This window comes from Capra hircus, unplaced genomic scaffold (genome assembly GCF_001704415.2).
Source record: "Capra hircus breed San Clemente unplaced genomic scaffold, ASM170441v1, whole genome shotgun sequence".
Taxonomy (NCBI): domain Eukaryota; kingdom Metazoa; phylum Chordata; class Mammalia; order Artiodactyla; family Bovidae; genus Capra; species Capra hircus.
This window is the reverse complement of record NW_017189530.1, coordinates 498,745-513,360: the sequence shown is the minus strand read 5'-3', so window position 1 is coordinate 513,360 and position 14,616 is coordinate 498,745. Positions and strand designations below refer to the sequence as shown.

Genomic DNA, 14,616 nt, shown 5'->3' with positions numbered 1-14,616 from the left:
CCTTCACGCAGTGACCCTCTTCATCCTCACTGCGGTCCTGCGAGGCAGGGCTGTGTCACGCCCATTTCGCAGACGGGGAGCCTGAGGCAGAGAGCTCGCCTCGGAGCGCCGGAGGTGGGAGTGGGTCTCGGGCTGCACCGTGCACACGGCCCCCAGCCCCATCTGCACTGCCGTGTCCGAGCCGAAGGCGTGCCCTGCCCTGGGTCACTGTGGGGCCCTCAGGTCGCTCTCAGCCTCCAGCACTCCGGGGCGTCGGGCAGCGTGAACTCGGCTTCCCTTAGTCACTCGTGCTTATGAAAGGAGAGCACACCCAGTAAAAGCGTCACGTTTATTAAGCCCTGGGTGGGAGGCGTGGCTGCGGCCCACGCTGTGCTCTGAGCAGCCATGCCTCTGCCAGCGGGCTGGGCCTCGCTTGAGGAGGGGCTGGCTGTCAGCATCTTGGGGGCCCTCGTGCTCCATAGTGGGGAGCAGTTTTGGGTGGCAGAGGGGCGCTGCTGGGCCTGGGGCTGACCTGTGAGGAGGGGGCCGTGTGTCTGCGCCAGCACCCTTCAGTGACAGCTGTCCTGCAGGCTTGATGGTACGAGTGTCGCCTCCTCGTCCACGTCTCCCGGAAAGGGGGCTGGGCCACGGGGTCCTGGCGCAGGCACCTCGTGGTGGTTGTCAGAAGGGAAATAGGATCGTGGATGCCCCAAAGCACTCGAGACGCCCAGGCCCCGCCACTAAGGCCGGGTGGGGTTGGCGACCCGGCCCAGGAAGAGCAGGCAGCCGGTGCGGTGCTCGTAGACGAGGAACAGGAAGGGCCGGTCGACGCTGAAGCGGACCTGGGCGGACAGCGGCATGAACCCCACGGTGGTCACGGCCGCGGCCTGCGTGCCCTCCTCGTCGACCGTGATGGTGCCTTGGTGCTTGAACTGCGTCGGGCACAAGGGACGCGTCAGGGGGCAGCGGTCACACTCGGGGTTGGGGTGCAGAGGCTTGTGTCCTCCCGGGAAGGGGCGGGGTGATGGGGGAGGCCGGGCTCACTGGGTATGGACAGCCCTCGGGACTCGGTGCCCCCCCGTCAGCTAAGCTGGGGCTGTGCTGTGTAAGGGGCTGAACGGTGTCACCTCTGTGGTGTGCACCGCGGCCACGTGGGACTCCCCAGGGCGCTCGATGAGCAGGCCCGGGGTCCGCAGGCGGGGTGGGGGCTCGGGGGCCCTGCCCAGACGGGGCGGGCGAGGGCGGGTGTTACCAGGTCGATGACGATCCTCTGGCCCGTGATCCCCGTGGTGTTGCTGTGCTTGTCAAAGAGCGCCGTGACCCCCAGGGCCCGCAGGGCCCCCACCAGGTCATAGTCCTTCTCCAGCTTGAACTTGGGCAGGAGCACCTCCCGTGTCCTGGTCGGGAAGAGAGCACGTTTCTGCCCACGTCGCATCCCAGAGGAGCCCCGTTCCCTGAGGCGTCGCAGCCGTGCCAGCCTGCGGCCCGCACGACGGCCTGGCTTCTGGGCAGGCCTGCCTTTCCCCCGGCTCCTGCTCCGTCTGTGCTCTGGTCCTACAGGGAGGCCTGGACCAGGGTCACGTCTTCACACGGGCCCAAGGAGACTGGGAGGTGACGGATGCGTCCCTCCCGCCCCGACCAACCGCAGAGCCTGTCCTGACAGGGACCCGAGACGGACAGGCGCGGCGGACGACCCCAGGGCCGGGGCAGGGCTGCGGCAGAGCCACGCGCTCCTGTCCCTGTGCCTTTCCTCAGCGGTGCGCCCTGACCACCTCTGCCCGAGCAAGAGCTCTGGGCTGAACTCACAGCGGCCTGGGGGACAGCACCCCTTCCCCTAAAGCGACCGCGGCCCGGCGCCCCCGCCCCCGAGGCACCTGTTGGCCATGCTCCTCTGCCACCGCTCCACTGCCTGGGGCGTCAGCTGGCCCTCCAGGGCCTTCATCCCGGACAGCTTGTGTGGGACCACCACGAGCATGCTGACGCCCCCCACGTAGTCCAGCCGCAGCACGTCGCAGCCCAGCTCCTGATCGCCGGCTACCAGGAAGGCGCCCTTGGTGTGCATCATGGGGACCTTGACCACCTCCCGCTCGTTCAGCCGGAAGCTGTGCTTGTGTGTCATTTCCGCCGGGAATTTGTTCACCCAGGACCCTGTGAGGTCAGCGGAGCAGGGCCTCTGTGACAGCGGCGTGGGGTCGCTCAGACAGGCCGCACCGCCCCCCCCACGGTCTGCCCCGCACGTCTGGTTTGGGCCGGCCCCGGGCGGCACTGATGCGGCTGGTGTGGGGGCCGCACTAGAGAACCGCTGCTCGGAGGCTGCCCTGGCCACAGGCACGCACGCGGCTGTCCCGCCGCCCTGCTGCTCCCGGCTGCCTGCCGGCTCCCTGGGCGGGGGGGCTGCTGGGGTGTCCTGGCTGGGGGGCCCACAGGGCACTGCGAGCCAGGCCTGGGCTTTACAGACCCGCACTGCCTTCTCTCTGGGGTCCCAGGAGCCTGCGTGCACGTGTGTGGGGTTTGGAGGTGCCTCGCTGCTGGCCCAGAGCAGTAACTCTAGATGTGGGCTTGATTTCCCCGCCCCAGCTGTCTGGGGAGGAGGGGGGTGTGAACGTGAGCTCCTCAAGCCCAGCCGGTCTCCAGCCGTTGGTCCGACCCGAAAGAGAATAAGAAAGCTGAGATCCAGGTGGGCGTGATGCAGAGAGAGGCACCAGCTCAGGTCTGACACGGGCTGGAGGGGACGCTGAGCAGCCCTGCTCCTCAGAGCGGCGGTGCAGTTCCGCGCCCACGAGACGGAGCCGCTGACAGCAGCAGCCTGTAATGGCCGCAGCGAGGCGTGAACCATGGGCTTCCTCGCCGGGACCTTCCCTGGCCCTGCAAGCCACCCTGAGCCTGGCTCTGCAGGGGTAGTGGAGGTGGAGGCTGCAGGCCTCGCTCCCCTGCCCGCAAGTCCAGCCCGGGGCCGTGCTGCCTCCTACCTTTGAAGTAGAGGCAGTTGAGGAGCAGCATCTGCGTCGCGGGGTCCACGTCCTGCAGCGCGTCTCGTATGAGGCCCTTGGTGAGCCGGGCCACGTGCCGGTTCGTGTGGGCGAGGAAGGCCGGATCGGAGAAGTCGGCCGCCCGGACCTCGGCGAAGTAGTACTCCCGGACCTTGGCCTTGAAGTCGTCCAGGACCGGGAGCTGCTTCTGCACGTAGAGGTCACTGACAGAGCGCAGCGTGTACCCGAAGTCCCTGCGGAAGAGGCGGTGGGTCAGCTTCCGGAACAGGTTGTGGACGGTGCCCAGCTCGTAGGCGGTGCTGGCGTTGACGAACTCAGCGAAGCGCAGGGCCGCGTGCACCTCCTGGTGGGTGTCGCCCGCCAGGCCCAGGGAGAGCATGGCCATGGCGGCCGACACGCCCACGGGCGCCAGGAAGATGTTGTCGGCCGTGCCGGCCCGTGCCGCCAGCGCCCGGTACAGGTCGAAGGCAAACTGCGCGTTGAGGAGGTTGAGCCGCTGCACGCGGCTCTTGCCGGGGAAGAGCGGGAGCACGCTGCCGGCGCCGGCCCCGGGGCGCGGGGGGGGGTCCGCGTCCACGACGTCGCCGTAGTCGTCGCCGTCCTCCCCGAAGATCTGGCCCAGGTCCAGGTAGTCCTCCTCCTCCTCCCCGTCCGTGGCCCACTCGGTGGTGACCGTGTTCTCCTCGTGGAAGGCGGCGGGCGGCAGGGGCCTGCTCACGTTGCTGCCCTTCAGCCGCCCCCACTGGGGCTCCGCAGACTCGGGCTCGCCCCCACCGTCATCTCGCCGCCCCCGCGGGCCAAGGGTCCTGCACGCAGATGCCAGGAGGAGGGCCAGCAGGAACGGGCGCAGCGGGCACCACATCCCGGAGGAGCTGGAGCTGGGGGAGAGCAGACGCGTGAGAACGGCCTGGGAGCCCCCCGCACCAGCGGGGCCCCGGGTGCCCGTCCCCAGACACGCTGGGATCCGGTAGAAGACAGACACGCCTGGCGTTCCGTGGGGCCTCGTGAGGGGCACCGCTCAGAACCCCTGGTGGAAAGGTGGGCAAAACCCTGGGGCCTGAGGACCCAGGGAGTTTCCTTTTCACTCGTGTACTGAGTTCTGGGTCAATTTTTCGAGTGACACCCGGGGCCCTGGAGGCACCGCGGTGGCCCCCAGTCGGCCGGGGGCCCGCGCGCAGTGCGGAGGGCTCACGAGGACGGTGCTGGCAGGGGCTGGGGGCCACCTCCTGTGCTGGGAGTCCGCGGGGTCTAATCTGCGTGACCTGGGCGGCGTCTGCGGTGCAGGGGTCGCCCGGGCCGCTCACAGCCCCGGGGGGTGAGGGGTGAGCATCTTAGATCTGCCAGTCACTGCCCGCTGCTGCGGGAGGGCCCCGTCTCCACCAGGATCCCCATAGTGCCCTGGGTCAGGGTGTGGGGGTGCTGTTAGAAGCGCCTACCAGAGGCCTGAGGGGCTTCCTCCATGGGAGCGGGGTGCCCCGGGGGGGGTCTGCCTGCCGCCCCTCCCCCACGTGCCTGCCTCCCTGGCTGGGCACTGCCCCCCGGGAGAGCGTGGCTGTCGACGTGCCCGGTTCCCAGGAGGGGGACAGCACCCAGTGTCCTTCAGTCCCCTGCAGGGGCGTGTCTTGTTCAGTGTGTGGGTGTGCAGCCGTCTGCTGGGCCTCTGGGGACCAGGACTTCTGTTCCCCACCCAGGCTGGGAGAGCACCGTGAGCTTCTGTGAGGTGGAGCTGGGCTGGTTGGGCCTGAGGACGGGCTCAGTGCACGGAGGCCCCTGGAGCTCCGTGAGTCCTGCCCGAGCCTCTGCCTGTGCACGGGGCCAGGCCGGGAGCTCCGTGCTGGGTGCCAGCCTGCAGGTCCCGCCTGCGCTGGGCCGGGGGCTCGACCGGACCCAGGGTCATGGCCCCTCCGCAGTGTCCAGCGCTCGGCCCTCAGCCCTGTGAGTGCGGCCAGCCGCATGCCCGGAGCACCACGCTTGGAGAGGGACAGGCGCGTGGCTCCCGACTTTGACCCCTCTGTTGTAATCGAGGGTTCAGGAGGAGGCAGTGAGAGCCGACAGGGAGGTGGAGGCGAAGGCGCCCGTGTCTGCCCGCGTGCACTCAGCACAAGTGGGAGCGTTCCGTGTCCTCTTGCGTGCTCCATGCTGACAAGCCCGTCACGCTCATTACGGCCTCGTCAGAGGGAGCAGGGCGTGTCTCCTGAGGCCTCGCGTCCTGTGGATAAAGGCTAGGGGCCTGGGAGGCGCATCTCTCCTGTCGTCTTGCCACCCAGCATCGGAGGAGTTGAGTAAGGTGCTTCAGGGCTACCGCTTGGTTGTGTCTAGACCCAGGGCAGCACGTTCGAGGACAAGCAGTGCTTTCTCAGGGTGAACCGTGTGGCAGCTTGCTCTTCTGGGCCTGTTCTGTGGCGCCGCCTCGTGCTGGCTGCACGGAGCAGGGCCCGGCCCTCGTGGCCCTGGTCCCTCCTGGCTGCTGTGCCCCGGCCCAGGAGGAGCGTGGCTGACAGCTGAGGACGCTCTTAAAGTGGATGGGACTTCAGACTCAGCACAGAATACCCCCAGGCCCGTGTCCCCAGGCTCGCCACCCCCGGGCCCTGTCCCCAGGCTCGCCAGGTCTGTCTGCATGTGTGTGTGCACACGTGCGACACACACATAGACACATTTTCCTGAGCCAGTTGTGACACCCCAGAACCAGGATGCCCCCCCCACCCGCCCTGTCCCCAGTTCAGGTCCTTAAGCTCGTGCAGACCCTCCTCACGGGCGGGCAAAACAGACAGAAGACCCTTCCATTCCGAAAACAGCGGTGGGGCTATGGGAAGGCGTTGCCAGACAGAGAAACAAGCCCGTCACCCACCTCACCCGCAGAAAGGTTGGAGACCTGCTCACCTCTGTGCCGCTGGTGCAAAGTGGCTCTGCAGGGGCAGAATCGGCCAAGGTCGGCCGCGCGCTTCTGCGACCTTTGGTGCTGGGCTGTAGTCGCAGTCTTCCAAAGTACACAGATCGCAGATGAAACACCGCCCCCCAGCCTCGTCAGCACAAAGCCCCGCTGTGTGCCCGGTCACCGCCCAGCAGCTGCGACTCCACATTTGGAGGCCCGTCTGTCTCCTTGTGGACGAGCCATCAGGACCCTGTGGCCACAGCTGGGTTGTGTCATGGGGGTGGCTCGGACGCTACCCTGGATGTGGGCCCCCACCACCGTGCATGCCGACCTCAGTTCTCGGCCGAGGGGGCCACAAGGAGACCCTGGCCCAGTCCTGCGTGCCAGCCCTGGTCCCTGCAGGACACCCAGCCCAACTCCCCTGTGTCGCAGGGAAGCAGGGCCGCACCGAGGCTCCGGGGCCGGGTGCCTCTGGGTCTGGTTTGTGGGGTTCCGGTCTCCGGAGGTTCTCGGGGCGTTGGCAGGGGCCGTCGGCCCTGGGCGCCTCTGGGTCTGGTTTGTGGGGTTCCGGTCTCCGGAGGTTCTCGGGGCGTTGGCAGGGGCCGTCGGCCCTGGGCGCCTCTGGGTCTGGTTTGTGGGGTTCCGGTCTCCGGAGGTTCTCGGGGCGTTGGCAGGGGCCGTCGGCCCTGGGCGCCTCTGGGTCTGGTTTGTGGGGTTCCGGTCTCCAGAGGTTCTCGGGGCGTTGGCAGGGGCCATCGGCCCTGGGCGCCTCTGGGTCTGGTTGTGGGGTTCCGTTTGTTTGGGTCGTGCTGCACAGCTTGCAGGGTCTTCGTCCCCGACCAGGGGCTTAACCCGGGCCCCTGGCAGTGCGAGTCCAGTCGTAACCGTGGACTGCCAGGAAGCCCCAGGGCGTCTCGTTTACGGTGCGTGTTTTGAGCTCACTTTCCTAGAAGGGTTGTATTGATTATCATCCTACCCACGGTGAAGGGGCCCATCTTGCCATCCCCCACAGCGGTGGGCATCACCGTTCCTGGCCACCACCTGGCACGTACTCGGTGCTTATAGGTCGTAGTACACGTTTGGGCCGGGGAGACCCACTTGTGGTGGGTTAGTTAGCACTGTGTGGGGGCGTGGCCTCTCCCAGAAGCTCGGGAGGGTCTACGCGTCTGCCAGGTGCTGTGTGCGTTTATCATTCTCCATACCTGAGCCTCCCAACACACACACGCACACGCGCACACACACACGCGCACACACACGCACTCGCGTGCGCACACACACACACACGCACTCGCGCGCGCACACACAGCGGGACGCTGCCACGGGGGCGGCTGCGGGGAGTCTAGTCCCGAGAGGCTCACCTGTTACCTGCTTCATGCACTGGGCTCTGCCCATGGTCCCTGCGCCTCCCTGCCCCCAACCCCACACCCCCGCACCCCTGCCTCGGGCCTGGTGCTCCTGCAGGCACGCTGCCCACCTGTAAACACCTGGCCGAGGTCCTGGGGCTGCTGCCGCCTGCTTACTGGTGGTGAAGCGGGGCTGGCCCTCCCAGCACAAAGCTTGCCTGCACTCGAGGGCACGGGAGGGTTTCCAGGGAGCCTGCTGGGGGCCGCTGGTCCAGCCTTCCCCTCCTGGGCCAGGTGGCTGCTCCTCTGAGAGGAGGCCTGGAGGGCGGGTCACGGGTTCGCGTCCGTAGGGCTCAGCTCCATGTGCAGACAGCCCCCTTCTCTGCCTCTCCTCCGCCAGCTCACCCGGCGGCTGCCGCCCATCAAGGAGCCGAAGCCGAGACTGCAGAAGCTCTTCCGGGACTTTTGGCTGTACTCGGTGCTGATGGGCTTTGCCGTGGAGGGTTCAGGTAGGGCCCCGGGGACAGTGCAGAGTGAGGCCCAGGGGCCTGGCAGGGCGTGTGCACGCGCAGGGCGGCCGGTGTGGCTGCAGCCTCCACAGTGGGGATGTGCTTTAGGGTTCTGGGACACCACGTGTCTTCGGGGGCCCTGCCTCACCTAGGAAACAGACTTGTTTCTGTTCCCATCCTGAGATGGGCTCAGGCAAGGGGCCCACGGCTAGAGCTGCTGTCAGCGTGGGCCCCAGTGGGGCGCCTCCCGAGCCAGGTGGCGCCTCAGCCCTCCCCGTCCTGCAGGACTCTGGCCGGAGGAGTGGTACGAGGGCGTCTGTGAGATCGCCACCAAGTCGCCGCTGCTCACCTTCCCCAGCAGAGAGCCCCTGCGGTCCGTCCTCCAGTACAATTCAGCCATGAAGAACGACACAGTCACACCCGTAAGGATGCCTCCCTGCCAAGCACGGCGTTCCAGGCGGGGTTTTGGGAAGCTCCCGGGGATGAGAGGGCTGGTCCTGCGTGTCTGTGGGGCCGGTTTCGGGGATGGGGCCACCTGCACCCACGCAGCGCCGCTGCCCACAGGCCGAGCTGAACGAGCTGCGCAGCACCATCGTCAACCTTCTGGACCCGGCCCCCGAGGTGTCCACTCTCATCGGCAAGCTGGACTTCGCCATGTCCACCTACCTGCTGTCTGTCTACCGGCTGGAGTACATGAGGTACGCGGGCCGGCCCTGCGCACGCCGTCCCGGCTCGGGCTGTGCCGCTCCTCCTGGCGTATCAGCGTCCTTAGAGGCGCCAGCCCAGGCTCCCGCTCTTCCGTGTGCGCCTGCTTCCTGAGCCCCCGATGCCCCCGGGCTCCGGGCGGCCACTTCCACTTGGGCCCAGGCCGCTGAACTGCCGCCGGAGCGGCCGCCAGCCCTACACATGGCCCTCAAGGCCCCAGAAGGGGCAGCCATGCTCACGGCCTCGCCCATCTGGGCGGTGCTGCGGCTGCCGCCCGAGCTGTGCGCTCACCCGGGCCGTCCCGCAGGGTCCTGCGCTCCACCGACCCCGACCGCTTCCAGGTGATGTTCTGCTACTTTGAGGACAAAGCGATCCAGAAAGACAAGTCCGGTAAGTCGGCACGGCGGGCCTCTGAGGTGCGTTGGGGTTTAGTGGTATAGACGGAGTGTGCTCCCTGTGTGGTTGGAGAAGGCAGCTGCGCGCCGGTGCGTGCCGCCTCAGAAACATGAGTATAGCACGTGGCCCGGGCCCCTGGGAGCAGGGATGTGCTGGGCGGCTCATGGCTCAGGCGCGGTCTTGCTTCTTAACGCTGCTGCTGAGAGGACCAAGGCCAGGGTGCAGAGCCCGCACGTGGACACGTCCCTGCTGTCTTGCTTAGAAGAGAGAAAGCAACACCAGGATGCCGTCTTGGAGGAGGCGGTATGCGCGTGTCCCCGTGTGCCTGTGTGGGCAGCGGCTAACTGTTCCTCCACTGGTGGTGGCGACGCCGCAGACTGTAGCCCGCCAGGCTCCTCTTTCCCTGGGGATTTTCCCAGCGAGAAGACTGGAGTGGGTTGCCATTTTCTTCTCTAGGGGATCTTTTTAAACCAGGGATCAAACCCGGGTCTCCTGCATTGCAGGCAGATTCTTAACCAACTGAGCTACAGGGAAGTGTTTGTAAATGAGCGACTGTAGGTGCTCCTCTCGTGTGATCAGGAAAGAGGGAGACCAGGAAAGAGCCACGGGGTCCAGGGAGAGGTCGGGCACCTGTGCAGGGCCACCCCTGGTGCCAGTGACCAGGTAGGAAGGGTGCCCTGCAGCTGATGGGCAGAGACGTCCCACGAGCAGCGGTTAGAGGGGCTAGTCAGCCAAGAACAGACAGCTCGCCGTGGGGCACCTGCCCCTCCCTGGGGCATCCTGCGTGCTGCAGCAGGCCTGCCACTCCTGAGCAGACCCAGCGGCTCCCACGTGCCTCCAGCAGTAGGATCTGTGGGCTACACCTGGTTTAAGGCCTTTCCTGGGAGCTTTCAGGACACGAGTCTGTGTGAGATATGAGGACTTGCAGGCCCCTGGGTGCTATGCATGGACCCAAGGCTCCCCGTCCCAGCAGGACCACACTCGAACCTCTCTGTGCTGTCAAAGCGTGCCCATCACCAAAGCCCTAGTGAAGCGACCCTAACGTAAGAAAAGGGACAAGACCACGCGGGAGTACTGGAGTCGAGGCAGCAGAGAGAAGCGGCGCACGGCCTGGGCGCTGTTTGCGTTTTAGTGGGAGAGCAGAGACAGGCTGCCGCGTCGCCGCGAGGGCCGCGTGCTGACTCGGAAGGCGCCTGTAAGGGGCTGGTGGCAACATCCTGGTGCGGCCAGGGGCGCGGGGCGGCCCCCCACTGACGCCCCCGTGTCACAGGGATGATGCAGTGTGTGATTGCCGTCGCCGACAAGGTGTTCGACGCCTTCCTGAACATGATGGCAGAGAAAGTAAGCCTGGGGGTACGCCCGCCAGAACGCACGTGCGGGGCCTGCCGCATGCCCGCCAGAACACACGCGCGGGGCCTGCAGCCTGTGTGTTCCGAACCCAGGCCAAGACCAAGGAGAATGAGGAGGAGCTGGAGCGGCATGCGCAGTTCCTGCTGGTCAGCTTCAACCATGTCCACAAGCGCATCCGCAGGGTCGCCGACAAGTACCTGTCCGGGCTGGTGGACAAGTGAGCTCCGCTCCCTGCCGCGACGCGCACCGCCCCCCGGCCCGCAGCCCCCAGAGGCCCCAGGTGTCCCCCTGGCCCACAGGAGGACTGGGCCCGCCCTGAGCCCCCAGCACCCCACGCTGTCCCTGCCTTGCCGGAATGACTGCTGGGGGAAGGCACTGAGGGCAGCCCGGGCCTGCCCCACGGCCCCATGATGGCCTCAGACAGCGAACGGGCCTGCATGGTCCCCGAAGCAGATGCCGTCCAGGCAGGGCCAGAGGGCGTGTCTGAGCCGGCCTCCACGCCCGCAGCCTACTCCATGGGTGCCCTGCTCCCGGCAGCTCCTCCCGTGAACCCCAAGGTGCCACACACACGCGGCTGTCGCCACACTCGGGCTTCTGCGAGTGCAGCGGGTGCCCCCAGCCCCTGTGGCTCAAGGGTCCCGTCTTGCCGTGTTCAGTGTGGGGGTAGGGGCCGTGGATGGAGACAGAGGGCCCGGTGGGGAGCAGCGGGGCTTGGCCGGTGGCGGCCGGGGCGATGGGGTCGGGTGGTCTCAGGAGCACAGCTCTGGGTGGCGGGCTCTGGGCCTTGAGCAGGGGCTCTGGGTGCAGGTTCCCCCATCTGCTCTGGAGCGGGACGGTGCTGAAGACCATGCTGGACATCCTGCAGACCCTGTCCCTGTCGCTGAGCGCGGTGAGTGCCCTGCCCCCGCCGAGCCTGCCTCACGCCCCAAGTCGGGGGGGCGGGGGACGCCGTCGCAGATGGGCGGGGGCAGGGAGGGAGGCGCCCGTGGGGACGCGGTGCGGGGCGGGGACGCGGCGCGAGGTGGGCCCTGCGTTCCCAGGACATCCACAAGGACCAGCCGTACTACGACATTCCCGACGTGCCCTACCGCATCACCGTCCCGGACACCTACGAGGCCCGAGAGGTAGGCGGGCAGGGCTGAGCGGGGCCCGGGGCCACAGCCCAGCCCTGGGGCGCTGAGTGCTGCCCGCCCTCGCCCCCTCTGCCAGAGCATCGTCAAGGACTTCGCTGCGCGCTGCGGGATGATCCTTCAGGAGGCCATGAAGTGGGCGCCCACGGTCACCAAGTCCCACCTACAGGTACTTCCTTGAGGTCGGCGGGAAGCGGCCTTGGTGAGCTCCCTCCAGCTGTCGGGAGCTTTACCCAGACACAGCGCTGGTGTGTGGGACCAGGGACAGTGGGGGCACCTGGGGCAGATGTGCCAGCCCGGGGTGGGGCGTGCGGTGGGACTGCAGAGGGGCTCAGGGCAGCTGACCGGGGAGTGTGGCGCCGGCGGGGTGGCGCCGGCTTGGAGGCTCGGCTGGCTGCCCGCCTGCCATGCAGAGGCACGCCTCAGCTCCGCGGCGACGCGGTCCCATGGCAGGAGTACCTGAGCAAGCGCCAGAACTGGGTGTCCGGGCTGTCGCAGCACACGGGGCTGGCCATGGCTACGGAGGGCGTCCTGCACTACGCCGGCTACAACAAGCAGAGCACCAGCCTCGGGGTACGTGCGCCGCGGTCGGGGTCCGGCCCCCGCCTGGCAGCTCGCGGCAGGCCCCAGACTCAGGAGCCGCAGCCTGTGCTTCTGACGCAGAGCAGAGGCCGGCACTCTGCGGGGTCGGGTCCACGCGGTAGACGGGGTCGTGCTGGATGGCGCGGCCACCGTGGTGTGTTCGCAGGCGACGCAGCTCACGGAGCGGCCAGCCTGTGTCAAGAAGGACTACTCCAACTTCATGGCCTCACTGAACCTGCGGAACCGCTATGCAGGCGAGGTACCTCCCCCGCCCAGGGGTGGCGGGAGGTGCGTCTCTGGGGAAGATCTAGTCTTTGAAAGGGGTGGGAGCTCTTCTCAAGTCTTGGAAAGAAAAACATCCGACTCAAGAAGCCCCCTGCCCTGGGGGTCTGTCCAGAGCATTGGGAGCAGCAGGTGCTTCTGGAGGAGGAGCTCTGGGGGCGGGAGGTGGGCTGCGGGGACCGTCTGGCACTTGGCGTGGGCACGGATCTGTGGGCTGGGCGGCCGGGCCACGAGCGCCTCCACTGCCTGCAGGTGTACGGAATGATCCGGTTCTCGGACGCCACAGGCCACACCTCGGACCTGAACAAGATGATGGTCCAGGAGCTGAGGGCGGCGCTGGGCGCCGGTGACGCTCAGCAGTACACGCAGGCCATGTTCAAGCTGACAGCCAGGCTCATTAGCAGCAGAGGTGCTGGCCCAGGGGCCGCGGCCGGCTGTGTGCGGGGGTGGGGGCCGCGGGCCCGCCGTCGGGGCCTCTGAATGGCGTCCCCCTGGTTGCAGACTGTGACCCGCAGCTCCTCCACCACCTGTGCTGGGCCCCCCTGCAGATGTTTAACGAGCACGGCATGGAGACCGCCCTGGCCTGCTGGGAGTGGCTGCTGGCCGGCAAGAACGGGGTGGAGGTGCCGGTAAGACGCTGGCCATGGGGCCCGAGGGGTGGAGAACCAGCCTTGGCCCCCTGGCTGTGGAGCGTGGAGACCCCGGGCAAGCACCCTTGTCACCCCGGGGCCTTGCATGTCAGCAAGACGGTGATGGGAAAGCCTGACCCCAGGAACGCCTCCCAGCTGAGAGGGGACTTGGGTTCAGGGACCGGCGGTGCCTGACGCTGTTGCTCCCCCAGCGCTCGCCAGGGGGCGCCCTCGCTCTGCCGGTGGCTTCCATCCCTGCTTTGTCCGACTCTGTGTGACCCCTTGGACTGTAGCCTGCCAGGCTCCTCCGTCCATGGGGTTCTCCAGGCAAGAATACTGGAGTGGGTTGCCATTTCCTTCTCCAGGGGATCTTTCCGACCCAGGGATCTAACCCGCGTCTCCCACACTGCAGGCAGACTCAACTGTCTGAGCCACCAGGGCGCTTGTGTTTATCCACAGCAGCCAGGTCCCAGCTGCCCAGGAGGGCAGCCCCCTGTGCCCATGTTTCTGGACTTCCTGCTGGAGGGGCCCAAGGAGAGGAGTGTCACATAACATCTGAAAACAGATTTATGTTTCCAAGATTCCCATTAATTGCCATGGTGACGCGGATGTGCCTTGGTTTTCCTGCTTTTATTAAGCTGACATGCACAGTCAGAAGTGGGTGCTGTGTTCTTGCCCCTGAGGGGGTTAGCTGGATAATTTCCAAGGATGCAACTGGGTTGTTCAGGCAGGGGCACACTCGTGGCTGAGGTGAGGGGTCACTGGCCGTGCCCCCCCAGAGGGAGGTCGGCCGGTGCTGGGCTGTCTTCAGGGCCCGCGGCAGGTTCCGACCGCGTGCCCAGGGTGACGGCATGGGTCCTGCACGCTGTGTCCACCTGGCCATCTCACGCGGCTCTTGTCACTGTGGGGAGGGGGTGCTGTGGTCACGGCTGTGTCCCGTCCCATCAGAGCTCGTGCGTGACTCACATTCGTCTGTGTTGCTGCTGCACGTGACACGCGCCTTTTAACAGGGCTGTGTGTGTCGTTGGGCTTTTCCTAAGCCGGCGGGTCTGTCCAAACCATGTCCGCTCCTCCCGTGGGAGCCCGGGTCCGCGGTTCTCTCCGCACTTCCTGGGCTGCAGGCTGCGGGAACATGCTCCTTCATCCTGCACAGAGGCAGGTTTTCCCGGGTCTGCGGTCCTGAATTGACAGCTGTGTGGTTTCGGATCTTTGATCTTTTAATAACTTGAGTCTTAGGTGCCTGTGTATGATTTCCTGTGTATTTTATGTTGGGACTTCCTGAACTTGCTAAATATAGAGATTTCAGACTCTTCGTCACACTTGCAAACCTTGAGGCCAGTGCTTCACACTTTTCACGCTGTTTTCCCGTCTCCTCGCTTGGGCTCTGGGGGTGCTCGTTTCGGACCTCGAGACGGTGGCGGCGCCCACGGACACCGGCCCTCCCGCGGGCCGCGTCCCCTGCCTCACGGTCCGGCCCACTTCGGCCGGGCTCTGTGCAGTTTCCCCGGGCGGTCCCTGCCTTAGGCGCTCTGTCGGGAAACCACTTTCAGTGTCAAGTTTTGCTTCAGGATTATAATTCTCAGGCCTAGGGTTCCCCTTTCTTTCTCAGGCTTTGTACTTCTTTGCTGACAAATCTCTGTCACCTCTTCTGTCTTTTCCTGTGAGTCTTTGAACGTCTTTGTAGTCATTACTTGATGGTCCTTGCCTGCTTGGTTAGTTCTAGCATCAGGGTCGTCTGTGCTGAAGTTGGTGCCTGTGGACCCGACACCCTGGGAAGCAATGGAGCCCACGGGGCCTGGTGGCTGGGGCTCCGTGGGGCTGCAGGGAAGGCCGCACCCCGGGGGGGCAG

At 66.6% G+C, this 14,616-nt stretch overlaps 2 protein-coding genes across 3 annotated transcripts in view; one reads left to right on the top strand and one right to left on the bottom strand.

Moving 5' to 3' along the window:
- The window catches only part of PI4KA (phosphatidylinositol 4-kinase alpha), a 57,692-nt gene that overhangs the window by 29,218 nt on the left and 13,858 nt on the right, over nucleotides 1-14,616 (top strand). The window contains 13 exon segments of the mRNA XM_018044380.1: nucleotides 7,585-7,693; nucleotides 7,979-8,115; nucleotides 8,258-8,391; nucleotides 8,706-8,788; nucleotides 10,065-10,135; nucleotides 10,237-10,361; nucleotides 10,952-11,033; nucleotides 11,185-11,268; nucleotides 11,354-11,443; nucleotides 11,728-11,847; nucleotides 12,023-12,115; nucleotides 12,391-12,547; nucleotides 12,640-12,767. Of these exon segments, the coding sequence (XP_017899869.1) occupies nucleotides 7,585-7,693; nucleotides 7,979-8,115; nucleotides 8,258-8,391; nucleotides 8,706-8,788; nucleotides 10,065-10,135; nucleotides 10,237-10,361; nucleotides 10,952-11,033; nucleotides 11,185-11,268; nucleotides 11,354-11,443; nucleotides 11,728-11,847; nucleotides 12,023-12,115; nucleotides 12,391-12,547; nucleotides 12,640-12,767 (1,413 nt within the window).
- SERPIND1 (serpin family D member 1) lies at nucleotides 315-7,009 on the bottom strand. 2 transcript variants are annotated; one of them, XM_018044381.1, is made up of 5 exons: nucleotides 5,850-7,009; nucleotides 2,949-3,847; nucleotides 1,854-2,127; nucleotides 1,232-1,376; nucleotides 315-911 (listed from the first exon to the last, which is right to left on the bottom strand). In XM_018044381.1, the coding sequence occupies exons 1-5, from the start codon at nucleotides 6,047-6,049 to the stop codon at nucleotides 720-722; spliced, it is 1,710 nt and encodes a 569-aa protein (XP_017899870.1). In that variant the 5' UTR covers nucleotides 6,050-7,009; the 3' UTR covers nucleotides 315-719. The 2 variants fall into 2 exon arrangements, with proteins under 2 accessions (XP_017899870.1, XP_017899871.1); XM_018044382.1 differs by having other exon boundaries at nucleotides 5,818-5,874.

Coding starts and splice junctions, on each gene's coding strand:
- SERPIND1 (XM_018044381.1), bottom strand. CDS start 6,049: ATGTGGAGTCGCAGCTGCTGGGCGGTGACCGGGCACACAGCGGGGCTT. Junction 2,128..2,948: donor CAACTGCCTCTACTTCAAAG/GTAGGAGGCAGC, acceptor CTGACCTCACAG/GGTCCTGGGTGAACAAATTC. Junction 912..1,231: donor AGAGGATCGTCATCGACCTG/GTAACACCCGCC, acceptor TGCCCGACGCAG/TTCAAGCACCAAGGCACCAT.